This window comes from Chrysochloris asiatica, unplaced genomic scaffold (genome assembly GCF_000296735.1).
Source record: "Chrysochloris asiatica unplaced genomic scaffold, ChrAsi1.0 scaffold00064, whole genome shotgun sequence".
Taxonomy (NCBI): Eukaryota; Metazoa; Chordata; class Mammalia; order Afrosoricida; family Chrysochloridae; genus Chrysochloris; species Chrysochloris asiatica.
This window is the reverse complement of record NW_006408582.1, coordinates 1,467,871-1,494,512: the sequence shown is the minus strand read 5'-3', so window position 1 is coordinate 1,494,512 and position 26,642 is coordinate 1,467,871. Positions and strand designations below refer to the sequence as shown.

The 26,642-nt window shown below is 41.6% G+C and overlaps 1 protein-coding gene across 2 annotated transcripts in view; it reads left to right on the top strand.

The window, feature by feature from the left end:
* GATA4 (GATA binding protein 4) overlaps positions 1-26,642 on the top strand; it is a 65,809-nt gene that overhangs the window by 33,725 nt on the left and 5,442 nt on the right. Inside the window, exons 2-4 of one of the 2 annotated variants that reach the window (XM_006864326.1) lie at positions 15,894-16,060; positions 17,338-17,463; positions 21,593-21,680. In XM_006864326.1, the coding sequence (XP_006864388.1) occupies positions 15,894-16,060; positions 17,338-17,463; positions 21,593-21,680 (381 nt within the window). Of the gene's footprint in view, positions 1-15,890; positions 16,061-17,337; positions 17,464-21,592; positions 21,681-26,642 lie in introns of both variants that reach the window. The other variant, XM_006864325.1, reaches the window with a different exon arrangement.

Sequence of the window (26,642 nt, the reverse complement as noted above, 5' to 3'; positions counted from 1 at the left end):
TTCTTAAGACTACATTGTCATTGTTGCTTTTAAGATTACAAAAAAAAAAAAAAAAAAAAAAAAACCTTTTCAAAAAAAAAAAAAAAAAAAAAAAAACCTTTTCAGAGTAACTGAAGTGATTAGCAGGGGAAGAAGATGTAAAGTGCTGGCGATTGGAGCTTAACCTTGGTTTGATTAAGTAATCCTCAAGAAACCCTCAAGAGGGGAAAACAGTCCTCATATAAGTTTCTGTACCCTTGCTCCCCTCCCTTCCTAAAAGGCGTAAATCTCCCCTGAAATACCTCTCTAACATTCAGGGCAATAAAGAGGTCACATTATATCTCTATAAATCTCTGCTGACTGGCTGGCTGCTGCCATTCCTCAAGGTGAAAGGGAAATCATTTCCTCTTGAAGGCTGCTGTGCTAGGAGGAAAAGCCCTTTCCCTCCTGACCCATTGTCTCAGTCCCTGGGGGAGCTGTTCTGGCAATTTGTTCAGTATTTCCTCTCCATGCTGCCAGCTTGAGAAGGTTGCAGAGTCAATTGGGCCCAGATTGACCTGGTTTAAATCTCCTCAAATGGCCTGGGAAACTGCAAGAGCCTTTGATAAAGTACCTTTCCAAAGCTCCTTTAGTCTTCCTAACAAATAAAAGGAGCAATGATTAAACTGGATTGTGTGCAAGTGTATAACTGAGCAATAGAAGCCAAACCACACTCACCTGGGCCCAGGTCTGGGACCTGTCTGTCTGCAAAGATGAGGCTGGACTGCCACGGCCCTAGCTGGGCGGCTCCCTTTGATATGAGAGTGAAAAGTCAAGAGCTGTTCAGCTTTAGGAACACAAGGAAATTGAGGACTACTTTGAGAACTAGAGATGAGATGGTTTTATGGGGAAATAATAAAATAGCATTTGACAGGCTTTAAATTAATGTATATTTCTTGTTTTCAGTGCCGTCAATTTGGTCCCAATTCATAACAACCCCTGTATAGGGCTTCTGAGAGTGGCTAGTGAGTTTTAATCTCCAACCTTGCAATTACTAGTCAAGTGTATATGTGTTGTTGTTAAATGCCATGGAGTCGGTTTCGACTCATAGCAACCCTGTATAGGGTTTGTGAAGACCAGCTGGTAAGTTTGCGCCATCGACCTTATGGTTCAAACCACCTTGCAGTCCAGTGCATTATCCCACATGAGCAATATCCCACATGTGTGTGTGAAACAGTGATGTTCATCATGCCATACTTACCTACTTTGGTTGTTGTTGTTGTTAAGTGCCATTGAGTCTATTTCAACCCATAGCGACCCTGTAAAGGGTTTCCAGAACCACCAACTTTGCAGTTCAAACAATTTTGCAATCTGACGCCTTAGCCCACAGTGCCACACCAGGACTTAACTACTTTACTTAACATTTAAATCACCACTACTACCACCAGCTGCTGACAAGTTGGTTCCAATTTATGGCGACCCCATGTGTGTCAGAGTAGAACTGTGATCATTCAGAAGGAGAACACCAGGTCTTTCTTCCAAGGCATCACTAGAGGCGTTCACTCATCTGTGCCAAAAAATTTGGAAGACAACTACCTGGCCAACCAATTGGAAGAGATCCATATTTATACCCATTCCAAAGAAGGGTTATCCAATGTAATGCTAAAGTCATCAAACAATATAATTAATATCACATGCAAGTAAAATTTTGCTGAAAATAATTCAAAGATGGTTGCCAGCAGCACATTGACAAGAGAGTTGGCAGAAATTCAAGCCAGATTCCGAAAAGGACATGGAATGAGGGTTATCATTGCATTGCTGATGCCAGCTGGATCTTGACTGAAAGCAAAAAATACCAGAAAGAAGTTTACTTATAATTTATTGACTATACAAAGGCATTTGACTGTAGGGATCGTAACAAACTATAGATAACATTGCAAATAATGGGTATTCCAGAGGACTTAATTGTGTTCATGAGAAACCTTATATAGACTAAGAGGCAGTTATTAGAAAAAGGGGATATTGAATGATTTTAAATTAGGAAAAGTGTGCACCAGGGTTGTATCCTTTTACCATATTTATTCAATCTGTTCACTGAACAAATAATCCTAAAAGCTGGATTATATGAAAAAGAGCCATGGCATCACAGTTGAAGGAAGACTCATTAGCAACCTGAGGCATACAAAGGACATGTTTCTTGCTTGAAGCCATCAGGACTTGAAATACTTAATGATGAAGATCAGAGACTATAGTCTTCTGTATGGATTGCACCTCAATGTAAAGAAAACTAAAATCCTCACAACTGGACCAGCAAATAACATTATGATAAATGGAGAAAATATTGAAGGTTGTCAATATTTTGCCTTGATCCACAATCACTGCTCCTGAAAGCAGCAGTCAAGAAATTACTTATTAGGTAAATCTGCTTCAAAAGACCCCTTTCAAGTGTTAAAAAGCAAAGCTATCAGTTTGAGAACTAAGATGCACCCAAGCCACAGTATTTTCAGTAATTTAATGTACATGTAAAAGTTGGACAATGAATAAGGAAGATGTGGAAGAATTGACAGGTTTGAATTATGATGTTGAAGAAAATTGAAAATACTATGGAGTCCTGGTGTGGCACGGTGGGTTAATGTGCTTGACTGCAAAGTTGGTTTGAACTTCAAGATTGGTGGTTCAAGCTCACCAGCTGCTTCTCTAGAAACCCTATGCAGGGTTGCTATGGGTTGGAACCTACTCTTCAGCACTTAACAACAACAATGGACTGCTAAAAGACCAAACAAATGTTTCTTGGAAGCAGTACAGCCAGAATGCTTCTTAGAAGCAAGGGTGGCGAGACTTCCACTCTCTTATTTTGTACATGGTATCAGGAGCTATACATCCCTGGAGAAGGACATCATGCTTGGTAAAGTGGATGGTCAATAAAAAAGAGCAAGACTCACTCCCACCCCAACAAGATAGATTGGCACAGTGGCAGGAACAAACATAACAGTTGTGAGATCTGTGCCTCCAGTTTCTTTCAGGGGGTCCCTTTGTGTGGGAACCAACTTGAGGCACCTTACAACAACCAGCACCTTTAAGAGATTGTTAACCATTTGCACCACAAGGGACTCCAACATTTAAATAATTACCTTAAATAGGAACTAAATTCACACCTTCCAGCATTCAGATGATATGAATACAGCACACCGTGAAAAATATCCTGGAGCCACCAAGGTACTACCCTGGAAGCAACTAGTATCATCAGATTCTTGTCCGGCCTCTTAAATATTTATTGTATATGTAAATAAATCCATGAATAGATTCATCGCCCCTTTTTTATAATAGAATGTAACCTACATTGTTTTCTATACCTTGCTTTTAAAACTTTTCAGCATTCCATATAAAGATTTTCATTCTTAAGACTACATTGTCATTGTTGCTTTTAAGTGCCATCAAGTTGGTTCCAACTCATAGCAACCCTGTACAGGGTTTCCAAGGAGCAGCTGGTGAACTTGAACCACCTACCTTGAACTTCAAACCAACCTTGCAGTCCAGAGCACCACACCAAGACTGAAATGGTGGTGGTATGCCATGGAGTTGGTTCTGACTCATAGTGACCCTGCATAGATTTTCCGAGGTTGTAAATCTTTATTGGGGGAGGGGGGGCAGCAGGAGAGTTGTTGTTGAGTTGATTCTGACTCATGGTATGTCTGACTTCCCATATGTGTCAGAGTAGAACCATGCTTCCCAGGGTTAGCAATGGCTGGTTTTTCAAAAGTAGATTGCTAGGTCTTTTTTCTGTGGTACTTCTGAGTGTGTTCAAACCACCAAACTTTCAGTTAGCAGACAAGCATATAAATCATTTGCACCAGTCATGGACTCCATCGGCTACTTTAACAATCATCATGTCCCCCAACAAGATAAGTGACACAGTGGCAGCAGCAGTGGGCTCAAATGTAACACCAATTGTGAGGATGGTACAGGCCCCTGGCAGTTTTCAGTTCTGTTGTGCGTAGGGTTGATATCAGTTGGACCTGACTCAATGACACCTACCAACAATAGTGTGTTGATAGACTTATAAGTTTGTTTTATTTAAGTCTTCTACTAATTCAAAATAACTGTTACATTGTTAGCTGCCATCAAGTCACCCCAAACTCATAGTGATCCCATACATAATGAAATGAAATGCTGCCTGATCCGAAATCAATCCCCTCCCCTCCCCACGACTGGTTGTGGATTAGACCATCAAGATCCATAGTATTTTTTCTTCGGCTGATTTTTGCAAGTACATCTCCAGGCCTTTCTTCCTAATACCCTTATACATAAACCATTTTACATAAGGGCCAGAATATCTGCAGGATAAATTCTTGGAAGCAAAGTTTCTGGATCAAAGGACACATGCACAGATAATTTTAGTAGACACTGACAAACTGCCCTCTCTGTGGGTTGTACCAAATCACCCTCTTCATCAGTTCCAGGGGTGCTTGTCCCCGAATCACCACTTTTCACTCCCAGGGATACTAGATGACCGAGTCTAGCTTTGCGGAATCTAGAGAGGGAGGTGATGACATTCAGGCGATCAGAGGAGCCCAGACTTGCAGTGGGCTTTGTCCACAGTATGTGTTTGGCAGTTACTCTTGATGAAGTTGTCGTGTCCATCAGCACATTTGCTGGCCCTGCACACATGTGAATAGTCCATCTGTGGAAGGTGAAGAATTGTCAGTGCCATAGTGGATGCCTGAGCCCAGAGAGAGGGTCCCCTCTGGGAGAGAAGGCACCTGGGTTCAAGGCGGAAAAGACATTTTGATTTGTTCTTTTAGAAAAATTCATTTTTTTCATTAGTTTTATGTTGTTTTTAATGAAAAAAATTATAAAAACATAATCTATGTCATGTCATTTTAAAAATCAGCAATTCAATTTTGCAAATTATTCCCTTATCATTCAGCATTTGGGTTAGAAAGTATTTTATCATGGAGTCCTGTTGTGGATAAGCACTGGACTGAAAGGTTGGCACTTCAAACCCACAAGTTACTCCTTGGAAATGCTGTACAAAGAGTCACTATGAGTCGGAACCAACTCAATGGCACTTAACCAACAACATTAGCATTGGCATTCTTGGAATACTGGTGTGGATAAGCACTGGATTGCTAATCAAAAAGTCAACAGTTCAAATCCAGCAGCCGCTTCTTGGAGACCCTATATAGGGTCACTATGAGTCAGAACTGGCTTGATGGCACTTAAACCAACAACAACATTGGCATTCTTGCTGTCTCAGAGTCTTTAAGGCACTGGGTTTTGTTAAAATCTGGTCAGTAAATACATACTGAGTTTGTGTTCTACTGATGGGCTGATAACAGCTGGAGAGGCAGTATGGTGAGTGCAAAGGGTATGTATAGATCAGGTCACCTTATGTCTACAGGGCCTTACTTGAGTCATTTACCATCTTTGCATTGAACTTGCTGAAATGTCACTTCCAGGATTTAAAACTTGTGACACATGCCGCCTGCCCTCTGGAAGCCCTGTAGTGTTCACTGAGACGTGTAAACATAGAGGATTGGTTCAGGGTAGACCTGATGTGGTAACCCAATAGGACCAGTATCAGAGAAGGGAGAGTACAATTTAGGCTTAGTGCTGAACCCAGTATGGTGCAGACATTTTCAGTTGGCCATAAGTGACCTTAAAGCTGTGAGTCTGGAGTCCAGGTTGCTGTGAGATGTCAGTGGCCAGTTTGGGAGCCCAATGTTTAGTGAAATTCTGTGCACCTCTCTGGTGATAGAATACCTTCTCTCCCAGCCAGAAACACTCTTCGCATTCCGTTTTGTGCCTTGTCTATACCCACTGCCATCGAGTCCAACTCATAGTGACCCTATATGACAGAAAAGACCTGCTCCTTAGGGTTTCTGAGACTGTAAAACTTTATAGTGCAGACAGCTTCATCTTTCCCCCATGGGACGGTTGGTGGGTTTGAACTACCGACCTTGCTGTTAGCAGCTAATTCTGCAGCACCACCAGGGCTCCTTGTGCCTTGCCTGGGAATTGTTAAATCAGCCTGGACACTGGGGACAAGTGGGGGTAAAGGAAACAGCAAAGGGAGTATATTTGTTAGGAATTAAGTTCTTTCAGGTGAGTCCATGGATGACCACATATCCCAGCTTTAAGCCTGTTGTCCCAGGATAATTGGTAATATGCCCCTTTCACTAGAAATATCCCATTCTAGTTACCCTAGCCAGTCCCAAGTGGTGGGCAAAATAAAGAAGAGAGCCAATTCAGTTGTTCGCAGGTGTAAGGGGGCTGGGGACTGGAAGGCAGGGCATCTGGCAGATGCAGCCACCTGTAGGGACCCTGACTCCCTCTCTGTGACAATTCTTAGCTCCCACACACCAGGGTACTGGAGGGCTCTGCGAGAAAGGAAGGAGAGTAGAGGCCTAGGAGTAGTCCCCTTGAACTGAAAAGGAGACAACTAGGCAAAATACTATTTGTAAAAACTTGTTACAAGGCTAAAACATCAACATTATGCCAAGGTTTAAAAATAGAACTGTAAAACACAGCACAGTCTTTGAGGATTTGACTCCTTTTCTTTTTCATATGGCTACTTTAAAATCCTAGTCCTTGGATCACAGGTAGGAAGAGGCCCTAGTGACCATCTTCTGAAAGTCCTGTTAAATTTTTAGATGCAGCGAAAGCAGTTCATATTCTCAGTGTCTAATTGTGGCACTGTAAGATGAGCACTGGATTATTAACCACATGGTTGGCAGTTCAAACTCACCAGTCACTCCTCAGAAACCCTATACAAGGTTGCTATGAGTCAGAACTGACTCAGAGACAGTTGCCAACAACCAACGTGTTAGTGCTCTTAATAACAGTGGTGGTTATGTGCTGTCCAGTCAGTTCTGATTCACAGAAATCCTGTATAGGGTTTCCAAGGCTGTACATTTTTATGGCAGCATTACAGTTTTTCGTCTTTTTTCCAGGGAGTGGCTGGTAGACTCAAACTACTGACCTTGCAGTTAACAGCCCAGCTCATAATCCACTATGCTACCCAGACAGTCTATCTTTCATGGACTTGACCATACACAAAATAGAAGGTCCGTGATGTAATCATTGTTGACGATCAGTGTAAATTGGAAAGCAGTAAGAAATTTGTTCTGGAGTTAGTGGGTGACCCTGCATTTTATGGAGAAACCTTTATGCTACAAGTTTTTTCCTAATGCGGGGATTCTGGAAGGTCTCAAAACCTCATCTTTAAAAAGATCAGGTCTACAAAGCATTTTGCAAGTTGATGTTCTGAAGAGCACTGAAATATTTGTAGATGTGTCTTTAAAAGTTTTCTATGCTCAAATGAGGTAGGAAAACCAAACATATATGTAGACCTGAACCCTTGTTATTAATATTTTATATCATGACTCTAAACTATCTTTTACATACTTATTTTTAAACTGTATTCATGTGACACTTCCTGCTATTTCCACTGGGGGAAAGGACAGGGCCCCCACCAAGTTGGTGAAGGCACCTGCAGGCAGGTGCTTGTGAGGCCCTAGACTAGCTCACCTGCTATTAACGAGCTCCAGCTAGCTTTACTAAACCTTATTGACATTCCATCTATTGGCTACCATCTTCTGGGTCAACCTCCTTTTCTGACCTAACTGAGCACAGGCCAGGTACCCTAATTGGGCAGGCAGGTGCTAAGGTAGAAATTTGGGAGAAGAGACTGATCCACAGAAAGATTAACCTTTCCACATCCCTTAGATGACAAAGATTACTGCCTAAGAGCGTGCTCATTCCATCTCTGTCCTGGTAATTTCTAAAATGCCTCTTCATATCAAAACAAGATAAAACTGTTGCCATTAGTCAGTTCTGACTGACTCCGTATATGTCAGAGTAGAACTCGGCTCCATAGGAGTTTCAGTGGATGTGATTTTTCAGAAGTAGATCACCAGACCTTTCTTCTGAAACATGCACTTCTTTCTAGGTAACCAACTTTTCAGTTAGTAGCCAAGCACATTCGGGCCACCCAAGAACATCTCTTTTTTTTTATTAGGGGTTAACTGTTTGCAATGTGCTATGAATATCTTCCTCTGGTTTATCATTTGTTATTGAGCTTCATCTTTGGACAGGTTTTCTTTCTCTTTCTCCTTTTCTCCCTGCCTCTCTCTCTCAATCCCTTACTTTATGGTTTTGGTGCTTTTGTTATTCCTTTCAGAACATCCTTACTTATGATTTTTGTTTGTTTTGTTTTTTTAACCTGAGTCACATTCTTTCATATTCACCTCAGGTTTTAAGCCAGACTCCTAGGTAAATGCCTCTGTTCTTTTTTGATCTCCCAGAAGCTGAGGTCCCTGGGCTCTGCAAGGCAACTCTAGCAATGCGTGGTGGTGTACTCTTTCTGATCAGCTTCTGCGGGAGTTTCCAAAATAGGTGCTTTTATCCATACCCATCCTGAGCACTGCTTGAGCTGTCTGCCCTCCCCTCAGCAGCCTCCTGTCACAGGCGTCTGCCCAATCCTGACAAAGCCCAGAAGACCAAAGTCTCAAGGGCTGCCAGGAAAAGCTCAGGATTTGTTTGCAACTCCAGACCCAGACCCAGGCGCCAGCCCACTGACAGATCAGACCCAGCCCAGCATGTCAGGAAATCCAGGCAAGTCTCTAGTGAACTTTGGATGGGACATGGGGCTGAGGTTCAGCAGGGTACATTTGGGTGGAGCTAGAGATTTGTTCCTGACACCCCTTTGGTTCCATTTTAGTCCTCTGGGTTTTCATTTCTCCTGCCTGGCAGGCCATCTGTCTCCCATCTCATCGCCCTTTTGTCTAAGCTCTCAAGTCTTGCCTTTTCTAAGAAGGCTTCCCTCCCTGGCCCCTCGGATCCCTTTGGCATGGGGCCTTTCCAATTTTTGATGGTAATTTTCATTGCATTTGTGTGTTTTCTCTTCCCAAATAGATTGCAGAGTGATCTAGAACAGCTGAAGATGTGTACCTGAAAGTAGGGGGTGGGGACTACTGAAAAAAGCCTAGGCACCATCACAAACTGTCACTTTATAATTCTTTGTTTTGCAACCCCAGCTGGACCAAAACAACTTGAGACAGAGATTCTTCCCCAGTCTTGTCCAATATATAACTACGTCCTGCACTTGCTACAAGGGCAGGCATAGCATATTCATGGCAAAAGTCATAGTTGCAGTGCTCTGCACAGAAACAATAGCATAAGACTGGATAAACTGGATCTGAGGGTCAAAGAGAGGATCTCTCCATCCCAGGTCTCCCAAGGGGAGGGAAGCCCTTTGACAGAGGGACAGTCTCCAGAGTTGCTCCTCTGCAGCAGAGCTGATGCTGTCCTGATGAGACCAGGCTCTGTGGCACCCACTGGGTAGCCTAGCACAGAAATGGCAGTGTCTGTCAGCCTAAACAGCCACATGGAAAGCTTTTGATTCAGTTGTCTTTCTCTCCAGCAGTTGTTGGAACAGAGGCAACACTAGGGAAATGCCCAAAGGGCATTGCCAACCATAACCCTGGCCACTTGTTTCTCTTAATTCTCTTCCTTCTTTCACTGCTTTTCCTTCTCCTAGCCTTAACTTGCTTGTCCCTTCTGGTGTCCCTCAGGAAGACAGCACAGTGGGTGGGTTCTCCAAGATGGATAGAGCAGGTCAGGAGAGAGGTCGGAGTCTTTGCCTTTTGATTGCGTCAGTTCTCTGTGGGGAAGTCAGGGTTGGGATCCTTCAACCTCCTGGCCCACATTTTTCTTTCAGGCACTTGGGTGGGAGGAGGTTGTCTTGATTCCAAGGACTCTGCATACTAAATTGGATACCTGAAAATCAGGCTGGATTTTTTAATCTGTTTCCATTTTCACTTTTTTTTTAAGTGGGGCATGGATGAAAGGGAGGCATTAAATCCCCATTCTTGGGGTTAGGTCACAATGAATTGGCTTTGTGCATTTGATTGCTAAAATTGTCATCATTAATATTTCCCATTGTGACTGCAGAAGCATAAACTGTCAATCTTGATGCACGTTTCCTGCCTTTCATCTCAAATTTGACCAATTCTAAGAGCAATTCTGATCTTGGTCCCAGAATTTTGAGAAAAGGTCAGATTCCTAAATCTCCTAGCTCTTCTATCTATTCCCCACCCCAATAACCCAGCACAAAAGTTTATCCCTTGTCTTCTCCACTCCTTCCCAAACCTCTAGCCCCTGCCTCCTAACAATAATCCATCACTGTTATCTCATTTGGTGTTTGCAAAGCACTTTACAGCCATTGTTGTAAGTTTTTCCTCTTATTTGCAAAGTACTTTACAACTATTATTACAAGTCTTGCCTCGGAATTTAGGGTAATGCTAACCCACTTCCGAGAGTTGGATCCTGACAGCTGACTAAGTGGTTGGACCAAATCCCTTGATGTCCAGCACTGGGTGGGACTTTCATAAGCCAGATGTCAGAGTTGTGCCCTCTGCCCTGCTCTTGCCCACTGGGAAGCTCAACCCAGAGAAGAAATCAGAGGTGGTTGTTCACAAGGTCCACACAGGATGTTATTGCTGGTAGGTGCTAAGCAGCAGGCTTTAAACTTTGTCCTCTCCATTCTTCAGTCCAAGAGAAGAAAAATGTACACGTCAGGCAGAAGAAGACAAAATAATAGTCCCTTCCGTTTTGTGGATTGGGTGCTGCATGGAGCTCTTAGATTCTGTTTTTTATCTGATTTTTTAAAAACTTTTTATTGTGAATTGAGTGAAGGTTTACAGACAAGAGCGTCAGTTTTACATTCAACAAATCGTACTTTATCAGATTTTTTTTTAAGTAGGCAATTAAACACTACAGAATGGTCTGTTTGGTTTTTTTTTAAAAGTCCATTTAATTTAACTAGCTTAACAAAGATTCCTCCTGATAGTATATTTAGTGTATTTGCCATTTTGTATGCTGCCTTTTCCATTTAATATTAGCAGGGGGAGGAGTAAAACATTCTCCTCTTTTGTTATACTGTTTTTGTAACAATCATTTAAATTTTTTTATAACTTTATTGAGCAGATTGAATAGCAAGATTCTGTGGTAGAAAATACGAAAATATCTGCAGATTAGAGGCAGTAGTGGGTTGTGGTTAGACATGACTTTTTAGTCTGGATACTGTTATGAAGTATGACTTTACTTCTTGTCCTTCCATTTACTGTTGTTAAAACACTTAATCATTCTATTTATTTAGCACAAGACCTAGGTCAGAGTTTCTATACTCTAGCCAAGAAGTGTCTGTCACTCGTGTCTCCAACTCAGTTAATGGCCTTCCTAAAGTGAATTGAATAATATTTTTACTCATTATTGGTGTTCAAGTTCAATTCCCCCAACCAGATCATTCAATTCGCCCAATGAGATCATAGCTCATTTTAGCTAATGTGGCGTCTATCGGAGTGCTTAAATAATGATGCTCAGTAAATATTTGTTGCTGATCAATACGTATTTGCCAACCTCTAGTGTCTTTGCCTGGCCAGTAAAATAGTTGCTTGGATGTGTAATTCCTTCTTTGAGTAAGCATGAAGGCGTTTTCTCAAGGTACTATGAGGTGAGTAATCATAGAGAGGAGACCCTCAAGTTTTCCTGGGTTTATTTAATGAGACTCTGTCCCTGCGTATAAAACAGTGAGTGTGAAGACGAAAGGTATTGTCACCCACAAATGAGGAAGGAGTTATAAGATTATGTCTTATTTATATAATAAACCTGAACACAGAAAACTGTTTGCTTGTGTCTAAAAGGAGAACATTATTTTTATCTTTTAGACTTATGTACTGAAATATCTATGAATGAAATGATAAATTGTCTGAGATTTTCTTAAATCACTCAGCATGAGGGAATGTAAATGGAGGTATATTGTTGTTGTTAAGTGCTGCTGAGTTGGTTCCAACTCACAGCAACCCAGTATAGGGTTTCCAAGGAGTGGTTTAGTGAGCTTGAACCACTGATCCTGCAGTTCAAACCTACCCCACAGTCCTGCGCTTATACTACAACACCACACCAGGCCTCCTTAGATGAGACAAAATTGGACATAAATTATTTGAAGCTGGAAGATGGATAATTAAGAGTGTATTTTTATACTCTGTGCACTTTTAATTATGTTTAAATTTTTCCATAATAAAGAAAAAACATATAAGAGGGTTGCTTTATGTTTGGACTGGAAACCCAAACCAAACCCTCATCCATTCATGTTGATTCTGATTAATAAAGTAGAATTGCACCATAAGGTTTCTAAGACTGCAGTCTTTATGGAAACCGACTACCACATCTTTCTCCCATGGAGACTGGTGGGTACCAGTCCCTGACTTAAGAGTTAACTGTCAGTGCTTTGGCCCTTGTGCCACCAGGGCTCTTCTTGGATGGAAACAGTGATCTAAAACATCCTATAGAGGGTTTTCAGGAGCTCTGATGGTAGGATAAGCACTGGACTGCTGGCTACAAGATTGTCAGTTCAAACCTATCACTTGCTCCATGGGAGAAAAATGAGGCTGTCTGCTCCCATAAAGATTTACAGCCTTGGAAACCCTAGGAGTTGACATGGACTCAATGGTAGCAGGATACAGAGGGTTTTAGACCATGCCTGGGTTCAATTTTTTAGGCTGTAGTGCCATCTAGTGTTTATTACAAACACCCAAAGCATACTATGCTTCCACGTGATGGTGCTACAGTTCAGTGTTGAGCTGCTACCAGCAAGGCCCACGGTTCATACCCACCAGCTGCTTCGTGGGAGAAAGATGAGGTTGCCCACTTCTGTAAAGATTTATAGCCTCAAAAACCCTCTAGAGGGTCTCTGTGCATCATAATCTACTCAATGGCAGTGGGTGGGTGGTGAGTGCTACCATGAGGGAAGATTGGTGGAGGAGGGAACTTCGTCTAATGGGGGTCTTTCTGTAAATGGCACTGGGAAGGTCTGGGAGAGAGGGGCTGAGGGGCCTCACAGAGTAACCATGGTTGTGAAGGTTGCAATGGTGTTTACAATCCAGGTTTTTGCTCGACCCACACCTTCCATGCTGGGAGAGCACCGTTTCATGCACAGCTCTGAAGGCAGCTGACCTTGGTGAAAGGTTCTCAGTGCGACCCAGGTGCAAAAATAGCCTCTCTTGTGACTGCTGTGTGCTCAGCTCCCCGGCCTAAGCAAACAGCCCCTCACACCTGCACAGTGTTTACTTGGTGGAGACACACACAGCTACTTGTTTGCAGGTGCAAATGACTGTTTATGTACCCAGAGTTGGGGGTAGGGCTCCTTCACCTAACCTCTTCTCCAGCCCAGGTTCCCTTAGAACAGATACCTGGGCCACAGTACTCCCTAAATGTGGAACCTTAAATCCCATGGCGGGGTTCTGTTGGGCAAAGAACTCTACAAGACATTACCATCACCCCAGTCACTGGAGAAGAGATCACCCTTGCTGCAGGCAGCAGGACAAGAAAGGTCTGAGACCAGGACAGCTGTGCTTAGTGACTGAAAAGTAGGATAGAACTCATGGAGACTTCTGGGAATCCTGAGCCAGACTGTACATAGAGGATGTTGTTGTTGTGTGTTGTTGAGTTTGTTCCAACTAATAACGACCCTATATAACAGGGGTAGGGAACCTTTTTTCTGCCAAAGTTTATAACATCATTCTCAGACCATACAAATTATCAACTTAAAAATTAGCCTGCTATATTTGGTCAAGCATTTAATTAGCTCATCCCTAATGTGATAACTAAGGAGCTCTGATAACGTAGTGGTTACGAATTGGGCTGCGAGCCGCAAGGTCGGCAGTTCGAAACTACCAGCTGTCCCGGGGGAGAAAGATGAGGCTTTCTGCTCCCGTAAAGATTTACAGCCTCGGAAACTCTGTGCAGGGTTGCTATGAGTCGGAACCAACTCCACAGCACATAACAACAACAATGGGTTAACTGTGGAGTACTGGTATGGAGCTGTGGGTTATGCACCAGACTGCAAAGCCATTTGATCTGCAAGGTCAATGATTCAAGCTCACCAGCTGCTCCTTGGAAACCCCATACAGGGTCTCTGTAGAATCGATTTGACAGCACTTAACAATAACAACAATGTGATAACTGGAACTGCAGTTGCCTTGGCAGGGCCAGACTAAATGATTTTGTGGGCCTTGTGAGTCCTGGTGTGGAACCATAGGATAAGCACTGAATCTGAAGGTTGCTTTGAACTGCAAGTTTGATGGTTCAAACTCACCAGCCACTCTTGGAAACCCTATACAGGGGTGCTATGAGTTGGAACTCACTGGACAGTACTTAACAACAACACATAGCCTGTGGACTAGACAGTCCCCAACCCTGCTGTATAGGGTTCCGAGGAGCAACTGGTGAATTTGAACCACCAACCATGTGGTTAGTAGTCCAGTGCTTATCCTATAGCTGCACACCAGGATTCCATATATATAGGATAAGGAATAAGAAAACGAGCACAGACTCCCTCACAAGGACAACTAAAATAGATGTGGAGGGTGTTTACAATTGTAGAATTCTATAGAAACTCCTGGTGTGGCGCTGTATGATCAGCACTGGATTTTGAACCACAAGGTCGGCAGTTCAAACACCAGCTGCTCCTCAGAAACCCTATACAAGGTCAGTATGAGTCAGAACTGACTCAACGACACTTAACAACAATGATAGAAATGGAAAATAAAGAGGATAGAAGGGTAGGAGGGATGTTAAATGAGGCAGTATATAGAGAAATGATAATAACTTTCTTCTGCTAGAAGTATAAGTTATCATCCTTAATTAAATGCCATTCCTTATAATATGCTCCTTTATTTTGTGTACCAATAAACAAGAAAAAATGTTGCCAGTTAAATAATGAGACAGCAGAAGATAATGTTCCAATTTCATATACATTAAAATGAGCAAAATTAATGAGATTTGTCATTTTCAACTTTTTGCAGAACAGTTTGAAAAATATCAAGACCAAAAAAAAAAAATGAGTCCTTTTGACTCAATAATTCCATTTCTAGGAGAATATTCTAAAGAATAATTAGAAATGTAAAAACTTGGCCTATGAAATGAAGAGTATCTATAAAACACAAATTGGAAATAATAGTTAAAAGATTAAAGTTCAATGATGGCACATTTATAGGCTGTAATATTATATATTGGAGTTGTGGTGTGGTGCTGTGGGTTAATGCGCTAGACTGTAAAGCCGTTTGAACTGCAAGGTCGGCAGTTCAAGCTCACCAGCCGCTCCTCAGAAATCCTATACAGGGTCACTATGGGTTGGAACCGACTCGACGGCACTTCACAACAACAACAACAACAACAAAACAATATTATATACTGCCTTGAAATTAGTTTAGGAAGAATTCCTATCATGGTAAATTGTTCTGGTGTTTAGTGAAAAATAGGCTTAAAATTGTATATAGCTTGACCTTAACATGGAAAATGAATATGCCAAAGAATGAAACATTATAAAGGATATAATATAACAAAATACTAACGTTGGTGATGTCTGGTTTCAGGATTATATATGATCTATATATAACTTTACACATTTCAATATTTTTTAATTTTCCTAAAGTAAATACTTGTGATCTTTTCACTCAAAGAGGAAAACACTCTCAGTTTTGAAAGGGAAAAGACAGAGAGAGCTCAGTGTTAGAAGAGAACCTCAAGGCTTTAGGCTCTGAATAAAAATCTGGCACCAAATTCTAGGTGTCTGACCCCTGGGCCTGGGTCCCTGGTGATTGCTGCCAACTCTCTTCTTTTTCTCATCACCAGGGAGAGACTGCTGTGTCTGGGAGTCCAGAGTAAAAATGTACACTCCCCATCCCAGTGGGTCCCTCCAAAAGAGAGGAGGAGCCAAGGCAAGTCAAGGTGACCTTGCCTTCCTAGAAGAAAACGTTCTTCACAGAAAGGGCATTCTTTCTTTGGTCTCTAGAGTCTCAGACATAAGATTTCTCCACATAAACAAAAAGTTAATGCTCTGTATTATTCTCCTGTCATTTCTCACCCAGTAGATATGTTTGATGACTTCTCAGAAGGCAGAGAATGTGTCAACTGTGGGGCCATGTCCACCCCACTCTGGAGAAGGGATGGGACGGGGCACTACCTGTGCAATGCCTGTGGCCTCTATCACAAGATGAACGGCATCAACCGACCCCTTATCAAGCCCCAGCGCCGACTGGTAAGACAGTTTCTCAAATTTCTTAAGTCCAGTAGCCTGCGGAAAGGCCGCGCTTCTGTGGCTCCTTCTCAGAACCCGGTTCAGGATGTTTGCCTTCATGAGTTATCTGGTACTTCTGTGGCATTCTAGCCACCTACACTGAAAACAAGGGCAGTGGTGGTCTGTGGTAGAATGCTCTTCTCCATGTAGCAGCTGCAGATTCCCAACAAATGCACCTCTTGCACTGTCAGCACCCATCTATCAGTGGAGGCTTGTAGGTTGCAGTGATCCTGAGCTGGTGTCAGCAGAGACTCTAAATTAAGACTAAGAAGAAAGGCCTGGTGATCTATTTCCCCAAATCAGTCAATGAAAATCGTATAAATCACAACGGCTGATCTCCAACCAAAAGTCGTGTAGTACTTTTTAAAAAAACGGGTGGGTTCAGGGGTTAGGTGGGTAGGTAAAGAGACACATAATAAGTGTCGACACTTTAAAATAAATGTGAGCTACAATGATTGTTCCAAAGTATCAAGTTCAGCCCTTTAAATATACAGAAGTGAAAACTGAGGCTCAGAAAAGCCCAAAGACTTGCCCACAATAACACAAATAGTCTCAGGTTTGGGACCAGAATTCAGGCTGCCTGATTCCAACCTACTATTGTCTTTTGTGTCTTTTATATTCATATCAACTGTTAGAGGAGGAATACCCCAGAGACCACAGGACTTATTATTTACATTATTTTCAGTTGATAAACCCAAACCACAAGGAGGTTGAACAGATTGATTGTGTAAGGCCCTGTAATGGTGAAGAATCTGGAACTGGGATTGGGACTCGAGTTTTTTGTTCCTCATTCAGTGTTCTTTTGTACTGTAATTTGATTGTGATCAACACCAGCTAGCTTTTATGTTTATAAAGGAGGGAGGCACATAAACCTGATGTTTCCCTTTTTTGTGGTCCCAAGCCTATCCCAGATCTTGATGACACCTGGATACAATCATTCCCCACCCACTACATTTACCGAGCACTTTGGAGCATTAATTTACTTTGGGGGAGAAAGTTTTCTGTTACCAGTACCATTTTTGCTTAGGTACCTGTCTGAAGTCAAATGAAGTACCACAGGACTAGAAACCAGATACTTGGTGTCCTCTCGCAGCACAAGTCTCTGATCTCATCATTAGGAGTGGCTCTGGCCCTACCACTGGTCTGATTCTCACACAGTGCTGTTATGACTAACCCGGTGTCCCATGTGAAGTAGCAAGTAGGACTTAGACTTGAAGAGTTTGTTTGCTATGTTGCAGTCAGCCTCCCGCCGAGTGGGCCTCTCCTGTGCCAACTGCCAGACCACCACCACCACCTTGTGGCGCCGCAATGCTGAGGGTGAGCCCGTGTGCAATGCCTGTGGCCTCTATATGAAGCTCCATGGGGTACGTAGATCTCCCCCTAAATCTCCCCATCTATCAGTGACCACCTTGGTCAGTTCTAATCAATCAACTCTCAATGTGTACGTTTCTCCTTTAGACTATAAATTCTTTTTTTTCTTCTTCGTAACAAAGGTAGTTTGATTTGGAAGGGACTTTAGGAGCCTTTGCTGGTTTCTCCCATCTCTCACATTGCATAAGTCTTAGCTCTCACTTTATACATGAGGAGTCACAGAAACTAGCTTATAAAAAAAATAACCAAAGAGTGAATACATTACAAAATCCATGTGAGTTGTTTATTGCCACAGAGTTTATAGTGGCAAAAACTTGAAATAAACTTAATGTCCTAAAAAGGAATTTACTGCGTTATGGCACATCCCATAATGTGGAATCTTATGCAGAAATTTAAAAATAATGAGCTCAGCTATATATTCTTGCGGGGGGAGTCCTCATGTGGTGCTGTAGGATAAACACTAGACTGTTAACTGCAAGGTTGGCAGTTCAAACCCACTAGCTACTCCTTGGAACCCCTGTGTTGTTGTTGTTGTTGTTAAGTGTCATCAAGTTGGTTCCAACCCATAGCGACCCTGTATAGGGTTTCTGAGGAGCAACTGGTGAGCTTGAACCGCTGACCTTGTAGTTCAAACAGCTTTGCAGTCCGGCGCATTACCCCACAGTGCCATACCAGGACTCCTGGAAACCCTATACAGGGTCATTATTTGTTGGAACCAACTCAACAGCACTTAAAAACAACTATAACAACATATATTTTGAAGTAATAAAAAAAACATATTACCAAGTACTATGTATGTAAAGTCTAACCCCATCTGGGAGTGAGGAGTACATTAAACACACAAACATAGATGGACGGACATATTCATACATGTATGCATACATATATGTTTGAGAATAAAGCAAAAAGTAAGTACACTTACCAGACTATTAATACCTGTAGCCTCTTGGGGATAGGGTTGGTTAGTAGGGAGGTGGGGTAGAAGTTAATATTCAACTTATTTTTTATTGACTTCTTGTTATAATAAAAAGAGGCTAAAAATACGCATATAGTGAAAATGTTCTTTAAAAATGCACTTATATTTGCAAAGAGTGTATAAAGTTTGTTTCTTGAGTCATTGCAGTCGTAAAAAAGGAAGGAAAAAAGTCCTTTGAGAGGAGATGGTTAAAAAAACTATTCTTCAGAAACTATTCTTCAGTAGGAAAATGGTAAAAGAAATCAATCAGGAAACTATTCCAAATAATGAGATTATTTCCACAAGTACTAATCCGGGGATGTTCTCTAAGATTTATCACTGAATGAAAAAGCCAGATACAGAACAGTAAGTATAGTCTGATTCCCACTTAGGTTACAAAGGAAAGATCTTTATCTATTTGTGTGCATCTTAAATTGAAAGCTTTAAAAACTTAGAATGTTGGAAAAGAGAGTGGGGAGTAAGGGATTAGAAATGAAGGAACACATCATGAGTTTATACTTCAGTATGTTTAAATCGTTTACAATAAGGATGATTTCATCAAGTATATATGCAATTTAAAATATTAAAAGTAAAGAAAATACTTCATATATAAAGAGGATCAAAAGGTTTACAATGAAGCAGCCGTGAGAATTCTTGGAAGGAGATATAGAAAAAAGAAAAATGAGGAAGGCAAAAGATGATGCAGAGAGGAGTCATTTGATAATGGGATGCAAGAAGGAGGGCATCAGCAATGTTTACATATAGTACAAGTGCCCCTGTATACAACAGTCGGGAGGAAAAGCAATGGAAAGGGGGCCTAGCACTCTTGCAGAGAACTTTGTAAATAAAAGGTACAAGATAGTAGGATATGGCTGAGAAGCTGTAGTTTCAAAAAACTAATTTTAAGGTAGGTATGACCTCTGCACATGTGAAGTTTCAGTAAGAAGAAGTAGAAGTTTGAAAGTATGAGGGACTTTGACAAGTTTATGGAAAAAGGGAATGGAAAGATAATGGAGTTTTTCCATGAATTTTTTAGAGTATGGTAAATAGGGATAGACACGATAAACGTGAGAGTCAGGATGGATTTCAAGTGGCCCAGGTAGACCAGCAAAGGCATTGGTGGAGGATACCTTCCTCCAAAGGTGGGACAGGATAGGAGGGTAACAGGACAGGCACAGTAAGATGATGAGGGGAGGTGAGAATGCTGCCTCATCTGATTCTTCAATGCTGTAAGAGTGCCAGTGCCAGTCAATGTTAAGTCAGTTCATCTCCTGGTGACTCCATGTGTCAGAGTAGAATTGTGCTCCATAGGGTTTCAATAGCTGATTCTTCAGAAGTAGGCCACCAGGCCTTTGTTCTGAACACACTTGAACGGTCAGCCTCGCAGCTAGCAGCTGAATGCAGGAACAGTTTGCAGCATCCAGGGATGGCCGAGTAAGAGTAGAAGGCAAGTTCACATACACTAGTGCATTTCTCTTAACCATTCTGTTTTCATGTTTTTGGTGAGTTTTTCTATAATATATGTCCTACACAATAAATAACTGTAAACCAGGCTCTAAAAGTTTTGGCCTGGCCTTAAAGAAACCAGAATGGGTAAGGCACAGTATTTTAAAATATGAGAAAGGTGATCATCTGCAGTCTTGCTCCCTGAACACTTATTTAGGTATCTTTGAAAGGATCAAGAGTATGACTCATGACAAACACTGCTTTATTACGAGGGATTGGATGTGACAAAGTGTTGTCCATGGACAGAACACGCACTCCTCACTTAGCAACATGGTTAAGTTCCAAAAACTAGGTCATTATGTGAAACTGGCATTATAAAATGAAGGATGACCACATTATAGAACTGCCAAATTATATCATTATATAACTACCAAACCACTGAAAATCATGGACCAGCCAAGCTGACACTTAACCTTAACCATCACCACCAGTGTCACTCTTGCCTTGCACCTTGGCATTCGTTACTGCTAAGTGTATATGACATAGTCAGGTAGTAGATTTTTTTTTTTTTTTTAAACCATTGTTGTAAATGCAAAATGTCAGATAACAAGATAGTTGATAAGTGAGCAGTCAGTGTATTTCAGAACCTGGGCATGGGTCAGTCTTGCTAATATTATCCCTTGCCACTCACCCATGGAAACATTAATGTTTTGCTCCAGGCAGACTCAGTGCTATACAAAGCTGCCATAAATAAAGCCAACATAACGTCCATCCTGACTTACCCAGGACTGTCCCAATTTATACCTATTTTCCTGGCATAATTTATTAATAGCACCCCCTCTTCATGTTCATGCTAAGTGTTGGGCTGCTATCTGCAAGTTCAGTGGTTCAGATCCACCAGCCACTCCACAGGATAGAGGAGAGGCTGTCTGCTCCTGTGAAGGTTTACCATCTTGGATACCTTAAGGAGCAGTTCTGCTCTGTCCTACAGAGTCTCCATGAGTTGGAGTTGACTTGGCAGTGGGTTTTCATTTTCACAGTGCACTGGTTTGGATGATAACTTAAAGGATTTTGCAAATACTGTTCCAGTGATTTGAAATCGTTCATCTACATTTGAATCTCCTACAACTCAGGTGTCACCTCCTCAGGGAAGCCTTCTTTGATACCTTCATGTGCTACTTCCTTTCCTCTCCAACCCAAGCCAAATTTCAGTTTTTCTTCTTTGTTCTCTCATATCACCTACCACGGTCTGGTTATTTTCTGTCTTTTCCACTACTAGCCTGCAAACCTCTTGAAGATAGGAACTGAATATTCTCCTTCTTCAAGGTGTACTATGATACCTAGCATATAATGTAGGTGCTGTGAAGTCCTGGTATGACTCTATAGGATAAGCACTGGACTGCTAACTGCAAGGTTGGCAGTTGAAACCCACCAGCGTCTTCTTGGGAACCCCACATAGAGTCGCTATGAGTTGGAACCAACTTAACAGCATTTAACAACAAACAATATAGGTGCTTAATACACTTTTAAAAATAGCATTGACTAATTTCTCCTTTGGAATGTTCCAAAGACCTATTCATATAGCCTCAGTCCCAAGGTTTGTAGAATGATTACTTATATGTTGCCTTCTCATAATATATGTATACATATGTATGCTTAAGTACTATAGCAGATTTTAAATAAGTGGCAAACCATATTCATATTGTCTTGTGACCTTCTAGGTCCCCAGGCCTCTTGCGATGAGGAAAGAAGGAATTCAGACCAGAAAACGGAAACCCAAGAACCTTAATAAATCTAAGACTTCAGCAGGTGAGGAAAAGATACATTTGTGATTCTATAATAACTTAGTAGTTCGCAGTGTGTGAGAATACCTGTACTGTGGTCTTGGCAAGGCATGCCACTTCAGGACAAGATGAATTTGTTCATCCCAAACTTCTCAGGGTAGAATAACAAAATAAAAAAGTAACAGCATACCGGGAACTTTTTTTCCCCCACAAATGTTGTTGTTGTTAAATAGGGACCATTTATTATTATATCCATTTCTACCAAAACAACAATTCATTTATTCCCTAATTGTTTGTTGTTGTTTTTTTAATTGTGAATTTTGTGATAGTTTACATGCGGGAGAACATTAGCTTTACATTCATCCTCTCTTATTTAGTTTCATCACAATGATTATAATTCCCTTCATGCATCATCAGATAACCAAAGGATATACCCCGGAAGCCTGCCCCTAGTCCATCGACACACAGCCCCTCTCCCTCCCAGAGTCCAGAGTCCCCAGCAGCTCCATCTCACCACATCATCGTCTTTGCTTCCATCTCTGGCATTACTGCTTCTGTGGATAGGGTCCCATATTCTGCTCTTCTCCCTTGATGGTCCCAGGGACTTCTGCTGCTGGCCTGACAGATCAACCACTCCCTCCTTTTATTACAAAACGTCTACCTTTACATTTCAAACACTCACAGTCAGACTTGATAGCAGTCATTCACTATTGAACCACAAGAGTCTTATCTCCATTTCCTTTCATCAGACCCATCCAGACAGATTGGAAACCACTCAGTTGAGATTCTACCTTCCCCTGCACCCACAGGAACTAGGTTCCCTCTTGAAAGTAAGCCAGTCACTTCTTGCCTTTGTAGATCCCCCCATTTTGGGTAGCCAGTGTCTAAGTTGCCTATCCTTGTCAACCCTGTGTACCGACGGGGTGGGAATGATCCTCGCTCTAAGGATTTTTTTCCCTCCTTTGAGCTACTACATCCACAAGCATAGGTCAAATTCATCAAATTGTAGCAGATTATTCTATTTTCCTCTTCTTTCTGTCTCTAGTCAAGCTCTGATCGTGCAGTCATTGAAGCCAGGTCAAATGGGTACTTATCTGCAAGTATGGGTGTTCTTGTGCAGCTCCCCTTACTTCAGACCAGCTGGACGCTTTACTCTCCACTCTAGTCCTCTGGGCCATGTCCCTGTCCCTGGGCCCAGGAGTCCCCAGTTCTCGCCATACTGCTGGCCATCCAGGTCTCAACCCAGATTGACAGGAGTCTATTGAATGTGGTCAGACTTAGTTCACAACTTAATGTTTTCCCCTACTTCCCCTTATAGGTGACCAGTGAGGTCAGCAACAAGACCACATGTCTGCTCATGTATTCCCCTTGAATACTAGTCTTGGAAGGGGGTTTGCCCTGAGGGTACCTGACCATTTGCCTTGATGGCTCCCAGGCGAACAACTTGCTAGTTCTTGTACTAGTCAATCAGGCTGCCATTATTGTTTTTTATTATTCCTGATGGTCTTTCTTTCAAGAAGTATCTTCTGTTTTTCTAGCCACTCCAGGCTGGTCTGCTTGTCCTTTCAAGTGGAAATTTCCCACCTCAGAAGATTTTGGATGGGAATCAGGAGTCCACCTATGGTCTCATGCAGTGCAAAGGCTCCGCAGGAAGCCTCCTTCCCTGGGCAAGTTCTAGCCCCATTTTAGGTATTCCAGTCAGTTACAGGTTGAAGACAGACTTACAAGCTTTCTATGGTGATGTTTCTGGCTATTCCTTTCTCTCCCCCACAAGTATCTATTTTACAATAGTAGGCAAGGGAAACCAAGATTCAAAAGACAGCCAAGCATCTTAACATTATTTTCCCTCTTTTACCCAGTCAAACCGTGCCTCAATCCCTGTATCGCAGAGCCCTGTGGTTCCAAAGTTATGCATACATCATTATTTACCTTTGTCTCACTTAACCCATGCAAACCTGCCTAACTGTTCTCCCATTCTCCTCCACCTTCTAGTTTATTGTGCGGCCCCCCCCAGCACCCACACTATCCTGTGTCTATTCCCTACCCTGTGCTCCACCTTCCCTTTTCTCCCCTACCTCACTCCATGCACCCCAGTAACCAGCAAAAAAAATTTTTTTCCCTTTTAGTGTGGGTACTTTTTCTTAATCTTTTACAGTCATGGGCTTATGCAGTATTTCTCCTTTTGTGACTGACTAATTACTAATTACTCAGCATAATGTCCTCAAGGTTCATCCATGTTATGTAGTAGCTTGCAGCTTTCTTGCTATTCTCAGGGTAACATAATATTCCATTGTTTGTATGTACCACAGTTTGTTTATCAATTCCTCCATTGATGGGAACTTAGGCTGTCTCCATCTTTTTTCTATTGTAAATAGTGCTGCTATGAAATTGGCATGCATATATCTACCCATATTATTGCACGTATTTCTTGTGGATAAATACCAAGTAGAGGAATTGCTGGATCATAAGGTATCTATTTCCAACCTTCTGAAGAAGCATCATAGTGTTTTCCAGAGTGGTTGGACCATTTTGCAATCCCACCAGCAATGTAGGAGGGTCCCAGTCTGTCCGCATCCTTGCCAGCATTTATTGTCCTCTATTTTTTTGATCCTTGCTGTTATTGCTGGTGTGAGATGATATCTCAGTGTTGTTTTGATCAAGCTCACCAGCTGCTCCTTGGAAACCCTATATACAGGGTCGCTATGGGTCGTGACTGACTTGATGGCACTTAACAAAAACAACAACAATGGCTAGTGATCGTGAACATTTCTTCATATGTTTGTTGGCTGCCCGGATCTCTTCTATGGTCAAGTGTCTGTTCATGTCCTGTGCCCATTTTTGAATTGGGTTGTCTTTTTCTTGTAGAGGTGTTGTAGGGTTCTGTGTATTTTAGAAATTAGTCCCTTGTCTGATGTGTCGTTGCAAAAGATTTTTTCCCATTCTGTGCGTTCCGTTTTTACTCTTTTGGTGAATCCCATTCTGTGCGTTCCGTTTTTACTCTTTTAGTGAAGTCTTTTGATGCACGTAAGTTTTTAATTTTTAGTATGTCCCAATCATCTGTTTTATCTAATTTTATTTGTATAATTTTCAAAATATTTGGTAGTCTGTGTATTCCCTGTATAAGAGTCCTCACATTTGTCCCTATTTTTTCATTGATGGCCTTTATAATTCTGGAATTCACATTTAGGTCCTTAATTCATGCTGTGTTGGTTTTTGTATAAGGTGTGAGGTAAAGGTCTTGTTTGTTTCAATCTTTTGCATATCACTTTTCCAGTTCTGCCAGCATCATCTGTTGAAGAGACTGTCACCTCCCCATGCAATATACTTAGGCACTTTGTTGAAAATCTGTTGGCTGTATGTGGATAGGTTAATGTCTGGATTCTCGATTCTGTTCCATTGATCAATGTATCTTTCATTGTACCAGTACCAGGCTGTTTTGACCACTGTAGCCGTGCAGTAAATTTTGAAATCAGGGTATGAGAGGCTTCCAACTTTATTCTTCTTCTTAAGCGGTGCTTTGCTTATCCTGGGTCTCTTCCTTTCCATATAAATTTTTAATTGTTTTTTCCATCTCTTTGAAGAATGTAATTGGAATGTGGATTGGGATTGCATTATATGTGTAAATTGCTTTGGGCAGTATTGACATTTTCACAGTGTTAAGTCTTCCTATCCAGGAGCATGGTGTATTCTTCCAATTTTTTAAGTCTCTTTTGGTTTCTTGTAGTGGTGTTTTGTAGTTTTCTTTGTATAGGTTCTTTGTTTCTCTAGTTACATTTATTCCTAGATATTTCATCCTTTGGGCGGCTATTGTAAATGATATTCCTTTCCTAATGTCATTTTCAGCGTTGTCATTGTTACTATAGAGGAATCCAGCTGATTTTTGTATGTTGATCTTATATCCTGCCACTTTGCTGAATCCTCCAATGAGGTCTAGTAGCTTTTTGACTGAGTCGTTGGGGTTTTCTACATATAGGATCATATCATCTACAAATAGAGAGAGTTTTATTTCCTTTTAGCCAATTCAGATGCCTTTAATTTCCCTGTCTTGCTATATAGGTCTTGCTAAGACTTCCAGCACAATATTGAATAGGAGTGGTGACAAAGGGCATCGTTGTCTGGTTCCTATTCATAGAGGGAAGGCTTTCAGTTTCTCTCCATTGAGAATAATGTAGGCTGTTGGTTTTGTATATGCTCTTAATTATGTTGAGGAATTTCCCTTCAATTCCTACTTTGTTGAGTGTTTTTTATCAGGAATGAATGTTGGATTTTGTCATATGCCTTTTCTGCATCAATTGATATGATCATGTGGTTCTTTTCTTTTTCCTTATTTATATGGTAGATTACACTGATTGTTTTTCTAATGTTGAACCATCCTTGCATCCCTGATATGAATCCCACTTGATCATGATGTTTTGTTTTTTGGATGTGCTGCTGGATTATGTTGGCTTGGATTTTGTTTAGAATTTTTTTTTATCTATGATCATGAGCATGCTATGAACTTTTGAATCAGACTCAACTTGCATTACCACCTGATTTTTGCCAGTTGCAAAACTGCAGTAGGTTGCTGGGCTGTGTGAAGGCCCTAAGGAAAAAGCAATATTGCTCAATCTCTCCATCTGTTGTTGTTGTTGTTAGGTGCCATCGAGTCAGTATTTACTCATAGGACCTTATGCACAGCAGAATGAAACACTGCCCAACCCTTGGCTAACCTCACTATTGTTGCCACAGTGAGCCCATTGATGCTGCCATTTAGCCAATCTATCTCGCTGGGGGTCTTCCTCTTTTTCTCTGACCCTCCACCTTACCAAACATGATATCCTTCTCCAGCGAGTGGTCCCTCTTGACAATATGTCTGAAGTATGAGAGACGAAGTTTGACCATCTTGGTCTCCTAGTAGCACTCTGCCTGCACTTCTTTCAACACAGATATGTTGGTTCTTTTGGCAGCCCATGGCACTTTCAATATTCTCCTCCAACACCATAACTCA